The 18,454-nt window shown below is 35.0% G+C and overlaps 1 protein-coding gene and 1 pseudogene across 2 annotated transcripts in view; one reads left to right on the top strand and one right to left on the bottom strand.

The window, feature by feature from the left end:
* The window catches only part of Nipbl (NIPBL cohesin loading factor), a 155,768-nt gene that overhangs the window by 105,660 nt on the left and 31,654 nt on the right, over positions 1-18,454 (top strand). For both annotated transcript variants that reach the window (XM_028767700.1, XM_028767701.1), the window contains exons 17-30: positions 3,065-3,296; positions 4,231-4,382; positions 4,892-4,972; positions 5,488-5,588; positions 7,654-7,792; positions 9,878-9,960; positions 10,490-10,622; positions 11,239-11,382; positions 13,444-13,533; positions 15,053-15,267; positions 15,360-15,462; positions 15,993-16,091; positions 16,182-16,328; positions 17,148-17,282. In XM_028767700.1, the coding sequence (XP_028623533.1) occupies positions 3,065-3,296; positions 4,231-4,382; positions 4,892-4,972; positions 5,488-5,588; positions 7,654-7,792; positions 9,878-9,960; positions 10,490-10,622; positions 11,239-11,382; positions 13,444-13,533; positions 15,053-15,267; positions 15,360-15,462; positions 15,993-16,091; positions 16,182-16,328; positions 17,148-17,282 (1,854 nt within the window). The remainder of the gene's footprint in view (positions 1-3,064; positions 3,297-4,230; positions 4,383-4,891; positions 4,973-5,487; positions 5,589-7,653; positions 7,793-9,877; positions 9,961-10,489; positions 10,623-11,238; positions 11,383-13,443; positions 13,534-15,052; positions 15,268-15,359; positions 15,463-15,992; positions 16,092-16,181; positions 16,329-17,147; positions 17,283-18,454) is intronic.
* LOC114621283 lies at positions 14,175-14,548 on the bottom strand (annotated as a pseudogene).

Raw genomic sequence — 18,454 nt, 5'->3', positions numbered from 1 at the left:
GTCTTACACTTGAGGTCACCATCCGTCATTGAGGGAAGTCATAGCAGGAACCACGAAGGAGAGCTGCTTCCCGACTCGCTCCCAGGCTCTTGCTTAGCTAGCTTTCATTTACAGCCGAGGACCATCTGCCTAGAGACGGGATGTCCACAGTGGGCTGGGTCTTCCACAGCAATTAAAAGTCAAGACCATCTGTCACTGACATGTAGGATGGTTACTCACTTGAGACTTTCTTCTCAGGTTTCTTTAGGCTCTTTCAGATGGACAGTTAAAGCTAACTAGAACACATTTTTAATGCATAAACTTTTTTCCACAAACAACTTTTACTTACTAAACAAATTCCAAATTTCATTTGAATTTGTTACTTCAAATTACTAATTACATTCATTTAACATTTCTACTAAAATTTCACTTTTAGTGATCTTAATATGAATTGTCTATTAACAGTGTTGCCATAGGACTGGGGAGATGGCCCCAGAAGCATGATAACCATAGTGCTGACCCCAGAATCAGCATAAAAGCTAGGCAAGCATTGCTGGCTGCCTGTAATTTCCTCTCTTGGGAAGAAAGATAGGCATTCTTAATAAGCTGGCAAGTGAAACTATCTAGATTTGGCAAGTTCTGGGGTCCAGCAGAGACCTTGCGTCACATAAGTAAAAAGGAAGACACCAACTTTAGGCTTCCACAAACACAAGCCAGCACACATGCACATGCCCCCCTCCCCACAAACACGTACACACGTGCAAAAAAGAGTTACCAAAGAGAACAATAAAGACAAATGTAAGTTTCTATACACGGCGGCATTGTAAGTAAACTATTATCAATTACAACAATTTCTACATTTAAATTTTGGTTATATCAAAATAGATGCAGTGTAATTACAGTAGTTTGTCAATTCACTAAATTGTTTAGACTGTCTACCTAGTATTGTCGTAGATTTAACAAACTGCATTTATACTCATCTTGTTTTTAACATTAATGAATGCAAGTGTAGACATCAATAGGCATTGAATAAAAACCATAAAATCCGTGGACAGTTTTGAGCTAAATTTATTTTTAAAAGTTTAGCTGGAGATGGTTGTGATGTGTATATAATCCCACCAGTTAGGAGTCTGAAGCAAGAGGATGACAAGTTCCAGGCTAGTCTTGGCTGTGTAGAGACAGTCTGTCTTTAAAACATGCCTGATTACAATTATTAGTGTGTTTACTGCGGAAATTTCTAGAACATAATTAAACATATTCTCATCTAGCAATAAGCACTTAATTTAGCACTTTTGTACTTCTCATTTACATATATACATACATGTCTATCTTTAATACATGCACTAAACTATCTCATGAGAAAATTGTTACAGAATGTATATGATTTCTGTGTGATCTACATGAAATAAAAACCTATAGAAAAATTGTTGTTGATGATTTTAAGACGTCTTAAAAGTCTTATGTAACCCAAGTTGGCTCTGGACTCTCCATCCCCTAGTTAAGCCTCCTGAGTGGTGGCATGGCAGGCATGGTAGCCATTCCCCATTTCATCTGCAGTCAGTGGCATCTTTTCTATCTAGTCTAAGGAAGGAATTTTACTTTGAGGTTTTGTTTAATGGAGAGTAAGAGAGAGTATGTGTGATTAGTATTGAGTATTGAACTAGGACCTCTGTGTGATAGAAAACAATCTATCCCCTGAGCTCATCTTTAACCAGGTTTGAATCAAGCTGTGTGGAGAGGGGGAAGCGCGGGAACACATGGCATCGGCAATGTCGAGTTCACGATTCCTTAGACACTTCACTAAGGAAGTGTAATGACTACCATGGAGAAAGGAGTTCTAGGATTGCAGTGTAGCTCAGTGGTAGAGAACATGAGTCATACATGAAGCTCAGAAGTAATCCCAGAATATAAAGTTCGTATTTCAGTTTTAAAAAGAATGTGATAGGAAGATTTATATTCTAGCATTCTAATTGTAATGTTAGGTTGCTAATGTATAAAATAAAAGACTAATATCAACTGTTAAATTTTCCATTTTAGAAAATATTAGTTTAGTCGAGCGGTGGTGGCACATGCCTTTAATCCCAGCACTTGGGAGGCAGAGGCAGGTGGATTTCTGGCCAGTTCAAGGCCAGCCTAGTCTACAGAGTGAGTTCAGGACAGCCAGGGCTACACAGAGAAACTCTGTCTCGAACCCCCCCCCCCAAAAAAAAAAGAAAATATTAGTTCATAAGTACTCTGTATATCTCTGTTGTGATAAACTGTCTCAAAAATAGTGCTGAAAAAATAGATGTTTGGCTGATCAGGGTGGCTCATATACCTGTAACCCTAGCATTTGGAGACAGTTTAAAGACAGCCTAGACAACATAGCAAGTTTCAAGCCTGCCAGAGATGCATAGAGAGACCTTGTAACAAGATAACAAACAAATAAAAACAGATATTGGGAATAATTACATCATATCATTTTACTGCTTTTTAATAAAAACTCTTCACTTGCTAATTCTTCCTTTGTTCTAACTTAGTTTAACTATCTTGTTTATGCCCAAGTCACAAAATTAATTCTTATTCAGTATAGTTGAAGTTAAAATCTTAGTTCTGGATGAAACACACCAAAGATAAAGGTAGCTATGATTTTATTTTTGGAGTGTCATCTAGTGTCATCTAGATAGGAAGAAGAGTAGATTGTGTTTGAAAATGCTGAAGCAATAGCAAAAACAGTATACACAAATATTAACAAAAGTCTTGCCTAAGTGAGTCACGGTGGTGCATGCCTAGAATATAGTACTCAGGAGACAGAGGCAGGTGGACTGCTCCAAGTTCAGACCCAGCCTGGAGAGTTCCAGGCCAGCCTAGGCAACAAAGTGAGATCTTACCTCAAAACAAAAAAAGAAAAAAAAATTGTTTTAATCAAAGCTAAAAGGATACATTATTTGTACTTTATTCCAGATTTTTTTTTAGTATTCTGTTAAGATTGTAGATAATAGATTGTTTCTCCCACTGATGAAAATTATATATCTTTGTTTTATTAATATTGTAAAGCTGTATATGTATTTTATTCCCACTTTACTAACAATGATCTGTTTTATAGAATAATGATACTGAAGAAGAAGAAAGATTGTGGAGAGACCTAATTATGGAAAGAGTCACAAAGTCAGCAGATGCCTGTCTGACCACCATCAACATCATGACGTCCCCTAACATGCCGAAAGCCGTGTACATCGAGGACGTCATCGAGAGAGTCATACAGTACACTAAATTCCACTTACAGAACACACTCTACCCCCAGTATGACCCTGTTTACAGATTAGATCCACATGGAGGTTAGTTTACCCTTTATACTGGAGATTTGTTTTGTTCTTTTGTTTGGTTTGGTTATTCATTGTAAATTTTCAGTGCTAATTGAATCAGAAGAAGATTTTAATTGGCCCAGATTAGTAGATTATGTATAATATACATTGACTTTGATTTTTATATTTGACTGGAATATAAAATCTTCACTAACTATTACATTACTTTAACATCTATAGGCTGAACACCCATTAATCTGAAAATCCAAAATGCTTTGAAATCTGAAAAGTCTTTGAAGGGCTAGAGAAAGATGTCAGCAGTTAAGAGTGTTTTCTGTTCTTCTAGAAACTAAATTTGGTTCCTATAAACCTTAAACACTCTTTAAGGACTAGGATGGTGCACAGAAAGCTTTGTATTATGGCATTCATGATTTTTAGATTAAAGATTGAACAAGAGATACTCAACCAGTATTTATAATTGAATTAATTTTTTTCAGTTAGAAAAAATTCCAGATAATAATAGATTTGGGTAATATTTGTCTTCCTTCTAATCTAGCTCAAAATAATACTAATCTGCAAAATGAGTTGATTCAAGATATATACTGTTATCTCCATAGCTTACTTGATGTGATCACTAAAATGGTTGAGTGTGTGTACAGTTTGATTTCTTACTGTGTAATATAATGCCAAGAAATTTAAAGGAGAAATATAGTCATATTATCCTGTTTGAAAAAGGGAAAAAAGAAAATTCAGTATAGTAGCCACTTACTCTAAGAACGCTCCAGTACAATGCTACTAAGGAATTATTTCCTCTTTTAATTAATAGTCATCGTTAGTTGCGGCACTATTTTTATGTAAAACCCTGAATTATTTGTTTTTCCTTAATTTAGAAGATCATATTAGTAATGTCCATGGGAGAATGCTAAAAGTTAATGTTTTTCTTACCTTGAATTCTCTTTTATTTTAGGAGGGTTATTAAGTTCAAAGGCCAAACGGGCTAAATGTTCTACTCATAAGCAGAGAGTAATAGTAATGCTTTATAACAAAGTTTGTGACATTGTTAGCAGTTTATCAGAATTGCTAGAGATACAGCTTCTTACAGACACAACAATTCTTCAGGTACGTTGTTTTTTTTTTAAGCATTTTGTAAATTTTTAGGCATAAGAAATCTTCAGTCTTGTATATTTGTGTTCACTCAGTAGTAATACCAGCACAGTGTACCCACTGAGAATATGTTATGTGTAAATTGAAGAAAATAGAAATTCCATTATATTTTAAAGGAAGCATCCTGAGCTGAAGAGGGAAGAATATATAAATTCTAAATTCTAATTTCTATGAAAAATAAGTTAATTTTTAAGATGTTGGAATATTTTCATCCATGAAAACAAAATGGTTTTTCCTTAATTCTCATAGTGTTCAGTTTAAAATGTAGAGACTAGAGAAATGGCAACTGAGAAACAAATTATTTAATATGAACGAAAAGACTATAGAAGGAAATACATGCTAATTAGGTCACAAAAAAGAAAATGCTCTCTGGGTATTTTGAAATATGAGTGTTAGAATATAATAAGGAACAGTGTTACTGGAGTCATCTAGAGACATTTACTAAATAATCTTTAATTTTTCAGGTTTCATCAATGGGAATAACACCATTTTTTGTGGAAAATGTCAGTGAACTACAATTGTGTGCCATTAAGTTAGTCACTGCAGTAAGTATAATCACTTCGTAATTTCAGTTACCCACGAATGAAATAAGATTGTCATCACTTGGTCCAGATTTCCAAAAATTATGAAAGATTCCTGTTTTCTATTAGATTTGTTACACAATAAGTATCACTTTAGCCCTGTTAGATTTCATTAACTGAGAATTTGGTTTCATTGATTATGTTTTTCTTGAATTTGAAAAACTTAATTTTAAATGTAACAAACTTTATTGTAAAAACCAGAGTGATTTAACATCTTCTAAATCTTGTCATATTTCCCTATCCAAACTATCATGTCTCTCTAAACAAAACTTTAGTCTCTCTCACTTTGGAAAATTAGTAACATTTGAATGTATTTCTTTAGATCACTATTGTTTAACATGTTGAAAACATTTTAATTCTGAATAGCATGTATACTTGGGTTTCTCTTCAAGTAATACAAATCCTTATTTCATGATACTGTTTTTATTGTGTTTTCTGCCATAATAAGTTTAATTTGTAATTTTATAATTACTAAACAGGTATTTTCAAGATATGAAAAGCATAGGCAGTTAATATTGGAAGAAATTTTTACTTCACTTGCAAGATTACCAACTAGCAAGAGAAGTTTAAGAAATTTCAGGTAACTATGGTAGAATGTGACTACCTTGAAGAACTTTACATTTGAACTGTCATATACTTTTCATTCCTGTCTGGTTTATCTCTGGATGTTTATATAAAAGAAGTTCTCCATAGGTAGCTTGGATATGCGAAATAATATAGCATATTTAGGGGACTTAATGATATTCATTGGTCCTGAAGTAAAAGCATCTGTGGCAGATTGAGCTCTGTTAACATTTGGACCAGTTAATGCCTACATGTCCAGGGCTTTCCTGTGCTGTCCATGTGCTTAGTAGCATTCTTGACCCAATAGAAGTCTCTCCTTTCACTTGCAACAGCAAAAACATTTCTAAGCTCTAGAGATTAAAATGAACTACAAAAAAAGCATAAGAAACGTGGTTCAAAAGACTTTGAAGACAATTTTAAATTGATTTTATGAGCTATGATAAGAAAGCTGGACTTAATCTTTTAGACAGTGCTAAGCTATTCAATAGTATTTTAGAGAGCTGAAAAAATGTCTTTAAGGATAATGTAGAAGGGCTTGGGACATGGCTTGGAAGTTAATAGTATTGGCTACTCTTCCAGAGAAGGATTCCCACGTGGTAACTCACAAGTGTCAGTAACCCTGGTTTTAGGGGATATGACACCTTCATCTGCCTTCTGCAGGGCACCACCCATGCACATGAAATGCAGATATACATGCATACAAAACACCTATTATACATATATAAAGAAAGTCTCTATGGGCACCAGGCATGCACATGGTACACAGGTTTATATTCAAGCAAAACACAAATACCAATACACATAAAAATAAAACTTTTTAAAATAACAGAGAATATACACAGATTAAATACTATTTAATCACTAAACACATTCATAAATGACTTATTCACTGCTGTAATCAACTTTATTGTCTGTTATCATAGGTAGTCATTATTATTCCGGATGATTAAGTGCATTGCCCTGGTATATAGGGGGTGTTTTTGGTTAGTTTTGTAAAATCATATTTTGAACTAAGTATATATTGATAAACATCTGTTCAACTGAAGAAAAGTGCTCAACATACAGATGGATTCTTCACTCCTACAGTGCCTGTAACTAAAACACTTGGACATTGAGTTTAATATAATCTTATTCTCTAGCACAAATAATTAAGAATTGAGAAAATAACAAGATTCCTCAGTGGGTAAAAGCCCTTTGTCACCAAACATGAAGATCTGAGTTCTAACCTTGGAACTCAGATATTGAGTTCCACATATTGGAAGGAGAAAACTGATTCCCTAAAAGTTGTACTGAATGCCACATTCCATGGTAGCAGGTGTACACGTGCACAAACAATAAGTGAATGAATAAATAAATTAAATACATTTATTTTGTTTTAAGTTAACTAGGGCCATGTATAGTAGTGCATGCCTATAATCCCAGCACCTGGGAAGCAGAGCAAGGAGGATCGCTACAATTTCAAGGCTAGTAAGTTCTACATAGCAAGTTCTGCACCAGCCTTTACTCTAAAGGAAGACATATGCACATCTATGTAGGTGGTTTTAATACCAGATCACTACCCTACTTGGTAGATGTGGACCAAAATACATGGGTATTTGGAAAACCTCAGACTTTTATTGTTATAATTTATTCATTTATTCTTTAAGTTTTTATCTGCAATGCATACAAATACAAAATTTTATATTCAATACTGTTTTTACCTCTCATGAATATTTATTATTTGGTGTTTTTTTTCAAACCAGTTTTAAAAATTATGCTTGAGGCTGGATAGATGGCTCAGTGATTAATAGTACTGGCTACTCTTCCAGAAGACCTGGGTTCAGTTCTCAACACCCATATTGCATCTCATGACTGTTTCTCCAGTTCCAGAGAATCTGATGCTCCATGCTGTCATGCATGCAGGCAAAACAAAACAACAAAATTTTTATATCTATAAAATAAATGAAGTTGTACTTAATAACACTGTCAGAGTACTAAATGGTGATAAAGAAAGCATTTTGGAAGTTTCAGGTGGTAATGGATCATATAATATGTGATTCTTTTTATATTGTGTGACTTAAATTGTTTCTTCTTCATTAAAGGTTAAATAGTAGTGATGTGGATGGAGAACCTATGTATATTCAGATGGTTACAGCACTAGTTTTACAACTTATTCAGTGCGTAGTTCACTTACCATCATCAGAGAAGGATCCTAATTCAGAAGAAGACTCAAACAAAAAAGTAAGGAACTATTTAAAGGTCTTATAACTATAATGATTATAGACACCTTTATTTTCTGTAATTTGAAAACTGAAATTCTTAATTATGGATTTATGACTGGGGTTTAGGTTTCTTGTTGAGCATTACACAGAAAATGAGTCCTGGTTCTGACTCTCTTTTGTATACTACGAAACACATAAGTCATTAACAACACCCAGACATACTCACTGTGGCAACTGTGAAACTCAACTGAGAAATGGATGTCAGCGTAAATGTTAGAGTTAAGCATACATGTGTGCATGCACATGATCACTATGTAATTGACATGGAAAGTGACTTCATGTTCTCTGATAGTAACTCACAGCTGAGGTTTGCTTTTGGTTTTACACATTGTAGCAGTACTTATTTTTGGATCCTGTATGGTGTTTTGTTTCTTTTTTTGTTTTGTTTTGTTTTTGAGATGGGTCTCACAGTGTAACCTTGGCTGTCCTGGAACTCACTGTATAGACAAGGCTGGCCTCAAATTCAAGGAAGTCTTTACCTTCCCAGTGCAAAGATTAAAGCTGTGCATCACGATGCCTGGGTCTAGATTATATAGTTTCAAAGAAATATGAATAGTTTATAGTATAAACAGTATATATGTGTGTTCCATACAAAATTAATGTAGTAAATGTAGTCCAAAATATGAAAGGTCTCTGTTTTTCTCTACCCTATATTAGCCTAGTCTAACTTTCCCTTTCTGATCATTGGTGACCATTGTCATGAGTATCTTTCTTTCTGTTTTTGTAGAGAGATTTAATAAGTTGGTTTGCTTTATAATTTACACATAAATTATAGTGACATTTTTATGGCTAATTGTACTTATACCAATTTAAACTTATCCCTGACTAGTTTACAAATAAATGAGACTCAGACCATGGTTGTTCATTTGGCATTGACAATTACTGGCGGTAACACCTAATCTACTGCTCTAAGTGCTAGCCTGGCCACCTCCCCAGCGGTGTTCCCCATATGCTTCTTGTTTCTCCTGGCCATGTGCTCATGGTCCATCTCTTCTTGTGGCCACTTTCTCCTCTCCCATGTCCTCCTCTCTTTATAACCCCCAAGTAGGTAATTCAAAACCTGCCTACCTCTAATTCTTCCAATAATTAGCTGTAGCCATTTTTATTTAACCAATAGTTATAAATGAAGGAAAAAGTTTGCACAGCTAAAGCTGGTAACAGGAGAATTTACTCCGAGGCAGCTAGACCTTCAGGACAGAACTTAGCATCACAGTGCCTAGCAACAGACCACACCACAACACCTAAGTTTTTTACTCAACATTTTTTGCCAGATTCTTTTTGATCCTTTTTTTTGACACGTAACAATTCTATCATAACTTAAAGCTAAGATTGTTCTGGGATACATACCTTTACTGGAGGCCATCCACACTTTCACCTTGGTGATAGTTCCATTGCAAGTTACTGTACAAGTCTGCTATGCTCTCTCTGTTTTTATCAGTTTTTTTCAGCCGTGGATTGATACATATTTTTTTTCTCATTTTTAATAAACTTAAATGAATTATACCATTGATTATAAGTATTTGTGTTTTAACATGTGTTTAGTATGCAATCTGTGGCTTCTCCTATTTTGTATAAAAGAATATCTTAAATACTTAAATGTATTATCTCTGTTTGATAATCTATGGCAGTAGCAGCTGGCCTCAGTTAACCATGATTTCTACTATCTTTATGTCTTAGTTAGAGTTTTACTGCTGTGAGCATACACCATGACCAAGGCAAGTCTTATAAGGGACAATATTTAATTGGGGTGTCCTTACAGATTCAGAGTTTCAGTCCATTATTGTCAAAGTGGGAGCATGGCAGCATCTAGGCAGGCATGGTGCAGACAGAGCTGAGATTTGTACATCTTCATCTGAAGGCTGCTAGTGGAATACTGGCTTCCAGGCAGCTAGGGTGAGGCTCTTAAAACCCATGCCCACGGTGACACACCAACTCCAACAAGGCCACACCTACTCCAACGGGACCACACCTTCTAGTCCTGCCATTCCCTAGGCCAAGCATAAACAAACCATCACTCTTTACAAACTTGTTTTTCTCATTCTAGGTTGATCAGGATGTTGTCATTACTAACTCTTATGAAACAGCTATGAGAACAGCCCAAAACTTTCTTTCCATCTTCCTTAAAAAGTGAGTAAGATCAACAGTGTGGTTTTATTTTCCACAGTGTGGAGTGGTCTCTGTAGAAAAAGATTAATCAAGTTTTCTGCCATTACCAGACCCTCAAATACACCTGACCTTTAAAATGACGAAGAGATTTAAAAATCTAAAAATATGTGAATTTGCTTCTCTTAAACCCCCAAAATTTAAGTATTTCATTGTTGAATTTCTAGAATTTTTGGTTAGAAAATTTTGAGGCATTCTGCTTATAAAGCAAAGTTTATGGAAAGAGGTTACTGAAGGTTCATGAGAATTAATGATAATTGTATGAAAAACTGTCTGTTAAGAATTGTTATAACTTCCAGAGGGTAATGATAATATCAGTTAATATTCTTTACAATTCATGGCAAATGCAGTTGAAGAAATAGATGATTTTTTTGGAGCTCATTTAACGTACTCTTATACATCTTGTTACTAAATACAGGTGTGGGGGAATCTACTTAACAAAATTCACACATTATGAAAATGAACATCATTTTCATTTTTTTTTTTTGACTAGATGTGGTAGTAAACAAGGTGAAGAAGATTACAGACCACTTTTTGAAAATTTTGTTCAAGACCTTCTTTCAACAGTCAATAAGCCCGAGTGGCCAGCTGCTGAACTACTCCTTAGTTTGTTAGGGAGACTGTTGGTAAGAGTATAGCATTTAAAGATTATTAATTACTAGAAGACAACTAATGAGGATATACTCTGATTCACAGATGATGAATTCTTTAAGAATGTGTAAGAACATGAACATTGCATCTATTTTTGCATGTGTATAACTGTACATTATATTGTCAATACTTGTAGAAAGCAAAAATGTGAATTTTAGCCCTTTGATTTTGTTACATATAATAGTAATGCTTTTTAAGATGGTTTTATGGGGTGGGGGCTTGTATTTGTTACATTGTTGGTTTGAAACATCTCAACTATGAGTCCTGAGTTATTACAGTTACCCATTTGAAAGCATGAAACTAACTAGTAAGAATAGTCTTTCATTTTTTAGATTATTTTTAAAATCATAGCACTTTTAAGTCCTCATAGTACAATGTATATAATGGAAAGAAATACTGTGCTTTCTTTCTTCATTTTAAAGTATAGTTGGAGTTGTGCAATATAAATTGTTTCAAAACTTTAGAAATTTAAATTTTGATAAACTTGAAAAAGTAATAATACTATCCTGAAACTATGAGAATGATTTGTAGGCAACAGAATTTTATTCTTTTGAAGTTGTTAATCAGTAGTCTCCTATCTTTGCTGTTTAGGTTCATCAGTTCAGTAATAAGTCAACAGAGATGGCTTTAAGAGTGGCATCTCTTGATTACCTTGGGACTGTCGCTGCGCGGCTGAGAAAAGATGCTGTCACCAGCAAGATGGATCAAGGGTCTATAGAACGAATTTTAAAACAGGTATTGAAATAAAGGATTTAAATTAATGTATAAATAGTTACTTGTTTGTTTGGTTTTGGTGTGGGAAAAAGAGACAGGGACTAAGTCCAGGTCAGTTTCAAACTTGCTATGTAGTCTGTAGTTGAAGATGACCTCCCAGTGCTGAATAACAGGCGTGTGTCTCTAGGCCAGTGTATGGGGTGCTGGGAATTGACCCCAAGGTTTTGTGAATTCTGGGCAAGTGTTCTGCTACTTGAACTGTTATCATCCAGCCCTACACATTCTTTCTTTATAGCCTAAGAATAGATTGTGTAGATTCAAGGAAGTTTTTTTGTTACTCAGTCCTGAGTGTGATGAGTTCTCAGTGTGTTCCAGGCTTGAATTCATAATGTCCCTTATATACATGTTTTTTCTTTTATGGATTAGTTTTAATTATTTATAGGCATAATGTCCTATTATGTCCCCTTCCCCTGGCCCCCCTTATTTCTTTAGCACTAGAATTTTCAAATGTGATTGCCTACAAAAGCAGCACCAACATTAACAGTCCTTCTCTGGATCTGCTGAATCCAGAACCCTAGGAGTGGATCATAAAATTATAATTAATGCTAAATTTTGAGTGTTGCTTGTTATACATTTGTACGTATAAGAATTGGCACATAAATATTTATAATACACTATCAAAAGCAAAAACTTACCATTACTATATTACTAGCAAACATAATATATAATACTTAGATTATAATCCATTACCATCTCTTTTTTTTTTGGAGATTTGTTTCATTTATTTGTGTGAGTATGTGTGTATACATGCATATGCAGGTGTCCATGGAGACCAGAAAGATCTATTGGATCCCCTTGGAGCTGGAGTTACAGACATTTGTGAGCCACTGAATATGGGCTCTGGGATCCAAACTCCTGTCCCCTAATAGAGCAGTAAGCACTTTTAACCACTGAGCCATCTCTCCAACTCATTATTTTAATGATCAGATCATCCTTATTTTTGACTAGTGAGGTACCTTTTAAGCTAACTTTTATGTCTATGTTTGCCATGTTTTATTTTCAGTGTTAGTGGCACAGGAGAGTAGGTACATGTTTGTGTTGTGTTTGTGATGTATGTGCTTACTAATGTGTGTGCCCATGGGTATGGGGTGCGTGTGTGCGAGCATATGGAGGCCAGAGGCCAGCTGAGGTGTTTATCTGCAGTCATTCTCTACCTTACTGTCATGTATTAGTTAAAGGACTGGGATTCCTTGAAGAAATAAATGATCCCACAGATGAGAGGCTGAAAGGAAATTTGTAAAGTTTATGTATAATTTGAAACAAAGTCTTCAAAGAACAGTTGGAACAGTGCTGGGGAGATAGCTCAGTTAAAGTACCACACCAGTGTGGGGACCTGAATTCAGATCCTCAGAATCCATACTAAGCAAACTGAATTAAATTCCCAGAGACCACAAATACACTCTCTTTCTTCCCCTTGATTTTTATTTCCATAGTAATTATAAAACCACCTGAAATATTTAGTGCATATCAGTATAGTTGTTAACATTTTTCATTTACTAGATTAAAATTTTGTTTTATATTCTTAAGGTATAAAATATTCAGTGAGTTCAAAACAGTGCTCGGATATGTGAATACTGTCTCTAGGGAAAAAAATAGCGTTTCGTTTTGTTTTGATTTTTGTCAAATGTAAATTCCGTACCAGGGCCAAGATAGGACATTTTTGTGATAATAGGTACATCAGCCACTTACAAATTTTTTTTTTATGGTAGAATATAGTTCATAAAGCCAAGCTCGGGTAGCAGTTTATGTTTTTCAGAAGTTATACTTTTTAATTCTTACAATAACTAGACTTGTGTTTTCCTCATTTTTCCCCCTGTCAGGTGTGTATTTACATCTGCACAACCTATTCAGGCATACCAGTAGCTTAGTGCTTCTGTATCTGTAATTCCATCTTTTGGAAAGCTAGGACAGAGGCTCACAAATCAGAAGCCAGACATGGTGAAACACTGTTTCAGAAGTGGGTGGGGGATCAGTAATAAATAAGCCACCAATAACTTTGTGGTTGCTGTTATTGTGGTTTAGGTTTCTGGAGGAGAAGATGAAATCCAACAATTGCAAAAGGCATTACTTGATTATCTGGATGAGAATACTGAGACTGACCCTTCACTAGTGGTGAGATCTGTGTTGTTTTATATTGTGTTCTTAACATGAATAGGGGACTTAGAGAAAGAGGAAATAAAATCTTTGGAAATATTTTTATAGATTTTTTTTGTCTTGGCCTGCTTTCGGATTTTCAAGACAGGATTTCTCTGCATAACAGCCTTGACTGTCCTGGAACTCACTTTGTAGACCAGGCTGGCCTTGAACTCAGGCAGCCTGCCGCTGCCTACTAAGTACTGGGATTAAAGGCATGTACCACCACCTGGCTTATAGGTGATCTCTAAATCTAGGTTAATCCCAAACATGAGGATAGGTCACTCAGTGTTGATGACCCGTTAGCACATACAAAGAAGCTGTTAACTTCATATACATGTGTATATACAATTCTTTGAAAATTAAGTAACATATCCACAATATAATAGGCCATGTATATAATTTGTACATTTTGTAGGCCTGGCGTAAAGTTCATAAATAACACTGCACATAACATACAGGGTATTTTAAATTTATCTTTTAATTGGTCTGATAAAAGAGTTATACTACCCTCTGTATTGTTTTAGCTACCTACTACAGATTTCTAATCTATAGTCTTTTTTTTTTTTTTTGATTCAATAAAATTTTATTTTCCCAAATGTACAGCTGACTGAACCTGCTCACACATCTTCACCAGCAGCCGGGGCGTCTCCACCCTTTGTGTTTCTGGTGTAAATTACTTGGGCTCTGTGCTTTGAAACCAGCTTGATGAGTCCTTTACTAAGCAGCTCCTGAAGGGCTGCCCTGGCCAAGGAACCTCGAATCTTCAGTCTCTCAGAGACCACAGCTGAATAATGAGCTTGTAGCTGTGCACTTCCTTACAGAGTTTGTCATATGTAGCTTTGTCAAACAGGATGAGATTGTTCAGCTTGTCCCGAACTTTGCCTTTGGACCAACTCTTCTTTTTGGCCTTGCCACCAGATTTATTTACGGGGTCTTTGTCTTTTTTGGCCGACTTTCCGTCATCTTTCTTCTTGTTGTCTTTGGGCGGCATGGCAAAACTCAGAGAGTAGTGTGGACCACTGCAGCCTCACTAAGATGTCGGACAAAAAGCTCTAATCTATAGTCTTAGAATAGATACACAGAAGTGCTTCAGTGCTGACCTGTTTTATTGTATTTAACTTGTATATTTCTTGCACAGATAAGACAAGAGTTGAAAACAGTTGAGGGTCTTTTGCCTTCACTGCTTTATGCATTTATTCTAAACTTTCCCAGTGGTCTTATACCAAATCTTACTGATCATGAGAATGTCTACTTCAAGTAGTTGATAGTACTAGTCTATCTATATTTAATACAATTGTTTTATTTAGTCTTTTACATTAACAATTAAATTTATAGTTAAAAAATTCTGTAATACAGGATATTTCAGAATTGTATCTGTCTTTTAAATCTTCTTTCTGATAAACGTTCTTTCTAAGAAAACTACCATATTTCTATTCTTGATTAATTAGAAATGTTATTAATTGCATCAACTAAAGTTTATCTAATGTATTTCCAGTTTTCTCGTAAATTCTATATAGCCCAGTGGTTCCGAGACACAACTCTGGAAACAGAAAAAGCAATGAAATCACAAAAAGATGAAGAATCATCTGATGGGACACATCATTCAAAAGAAATTGAGACAACTGGTCAAATAATGCAACGAGCTGAGAACCGGAAGAAGTTTCTTAGAAGCATTATCAAAACCACACCTTCTCAGTTCAGCACATTAAAGTAAGATGCAAAGAAAATGAGTTAGAGAAACAGAAGTATTGATGTCCACTTAAAAGAACATATCAAGTTACACACAGTGCTTTCTGTTGTAGGATGAACTCTGATACTGTGGACTACGATGATGCGTGCTTGATTGTTCGATATTTGGCCTCTATGAGGCCGTTTGCCCAGAGCTTTGATATTTATTTGACACAGGTAAATTGATTGATCTGATATTTTTCTTTATTCTGGTTACTTTTGGAGATGGTGGACTGAGTGTGATCTTTGTTGAGGGTAGTGTCAGTGGATCTTGGAAGCAGTGTTTGTCTCTGTTCCTTGTTATTCATATGTCATTAGCTATGTCTGCCCTCTACATATTGATCTTGAACAAATGGGCATGTGTTTGTATGGCACTGTAAAAATAGATGTTATCAAGTCATAGCAAATAATACTATCTTTGATAAATGTTATACATAAGATTTTAGTGAAGCTCAAATGTTAAGTGTATATACATAAATGTATATGCATGTTTAATTGAGAATATTGAAGTAAAGGAAAACACTGAAAATATAGAATACCTTTCAATGTGTACTGGTCTAACTTAAGATTTTGGACCCATAAAACAATAAATAATTTATTCAAATACACACACACACACCATAAGTAGTTGATTTTATTCTTGTATGTACTTTCATGCTGTATTAAGTATTTTAAAATTTATGAGAATGTTAATGTTTTCCTGGCAGATACTACGAGTTCTTGGTGAAAATGCAATTGCTGTTCGAACAAAAGCCATGAAGTGTTTGTCTGAGGTTGTTGCTGTAGACCCCAGTATACTAGCAAGGGTAAGAGCAAAAATAGTTTATTTACTTTTCTCCTCAAATGTGAAGATCATCTCTGCTGCTATAAATGACATTTCCCTCCCTCTCTTTTAGCTTGACATGCAGCGTGGGGTCCATGGACGATTAATGGACAACTCCACTAGTGTTCGAGAGGCAGCAGTGGAGTTACTCGGTCGGTTTGTCCTGTGTCGACCCCAGCTTGCTGAGCAGTATTATGATATGCTGATTGAAAGGATATTGGTATTTGCCTTCTATTTCATAGTCATTTATGAATACATAATTTGCCTTAAAGTCACACCTTATTTTAAGTTTAGTCTAAAATTTATAATTTAATCTAAAAAAAATAGATGTAAATTACATTTTTTATATTGCTTAATCTGTGAACTGTAGCACCATTCTAAAGAAGGTTATGCACTGAAGAGGCAAGCTACTCAGTATTATAAAGCCCATTGTTGGTGAAAATTAGATACGTTTTTCAATTATTCTTATGCCATTTATACTCATTAATAGTAATTATATATGATAATTAACTGTTTCTGGACAGGACTCCAGAGTAATTATATTGTCTTTGCAGTGTCTGTCTGTTTATGTGTGAATTACTTCATGGCAGGCACACTACCCACTTGAAGCATATTGATTTCTTATAGAACTATACATTGATACATTAGCATACAATGTTATGCATTGCTGCAATGACCAAGTTTTGTCATTACAATTACTATAGTACAAGAGTAGTTGGTGCAAAAAGTTTTACTTTATTTAGTTCAAACACTTCAGTTTCTGCATCATAGATGGTACTTCATATGCTTTTGAAGTACCAGACACTACTCTAAACGTTTACCACCGTAGTTAAATCCAGCAAATTTATAGTCTGGTTTTGAGTATAAGTATAGATAAGTATAGATAGATACTATGTCATATTTTTAAAATATATGAAAAATAATGTTCAGCTAACAAATAGGGAATATAATGCTTATGAGAAATCTTTTATTTTGTCAAATTTCACACACCTAAAACATCTGAATTTTTCTAATATTTGAAAATACATTTTGTTCTTAGGATACTGGTATCAGTGTCAGGAAAAGAGTAATAAAGATTTTAAGAGACATCTGTATTGAGCAACCAACATTTCCAAAAATTACAGAAATGTGTGTTAAAATGATCCGTAGAGTCAATGATGAAGAAGGCATTAAGGTAAGATGAAAATCTGATCATAGGGAATTTCTTTTTTATTAATGTAAAAACTTTCAGGTGCTTATTAAATCTATTTTTTTATTTTGTTTCTAAATTTTATATTACTAAAATGTGATCTTTTTTCAACCTATTCAACCACTGTAGTATTTAACTGTAGTGACTGTATTCTATCCAAAATTATTACCAGGTTGAAATTATCTTGATTTTTAAATAGTATGTTCTTGATTTTCAGTTACAGACTTGCCTCCAGCCTGTAGGGCATTTACTTAAATTCTCTTCTCTCAGCTGACTTTAGCTAGCATCTGGTTAACATAAAAACTGTCCTATATAATTGACACCTTGTCAGCTTGACACACAAATCACTGGAAAGTCACAATCTTCCTTTTCAAGATCTAACATTAATATAAACATCACAATACAAAATATTTTACAAACTTAAAAAGTCCCAGTCTTACAAATTCAAACACTCTAAAGTCTCTTAAAGTAGAAAGTCTCGAACGTGTGGACTACTATAAAATCAAAATTATGTTAAATACTTCTATTTCAAGAGGAAAAAATGAGGCCACAGTCACAATCAGATAAATGCAAAACCAAATTCCAACAGTGTAAATCACTCAATATGTCCGATATCTAGCACTCATGATCTTCCAGGCTCTTCCAAATGGCCTGGGTCACTTCTCAGGTTCCACAGTCTGGGAAACACACAGCTTATCTTCTGGACTCAGGCTGGGTCCACTCCACACACGGTTGATGCTGTTTCTGACAGTCCTCCCATGGTATTGGCATCTTCCAAATGCTGGCATCTTCTATTGCAACTGGGTTCACTTTGACCAATAGGCTCTCTTCATGATGCAAAGCCTCAACATTCTCCATGACTCCTTCAGTCCTGGGGCTTCCACTGCTCCTCTGGCTACACCTTCACAAGTGGCCTCCCCTGACTTCTTATAGGGCCAAACCTCAGCTGCTCTCCATAACCACTTTTTGCCTTCAAAATAAGTACCACCTGGGAGACATGCCCAAGCTTAGGTGCTGGCACAAGGTACAATCTTATCTACCTCTGAATACAACTGCTTTGTGCTGACTCTGAGCAAGCACTTCTCAAAAGATTTCACCTGAGTGATGCTGGTCTCTCACTTAATAACCACCAATTTGGCAGCTCCAAGCTGACCAAC

Source organism: Grammomys surdaster, unplaced genomic scaffold, assembly GCF_004785775.1.
Source record: "Grammomys surdaster isolate TR1022 unplaced genomic scaffold, NIH_TR_1.0 174, whole genome shotgun sequence".
Classification (NCBI taxonomy): domain Eukaryota; kingdom Metazoa; phylum Chordata; class Mammalia; order Rodentia; family Muridae; genus Grammomys; species Grammomys surdaster.
The sequence above is the reverse complement of the archived record's forward strand: the minus strand, read 5'-3'. Positions and strand labels throughout refer to the sequence as shown.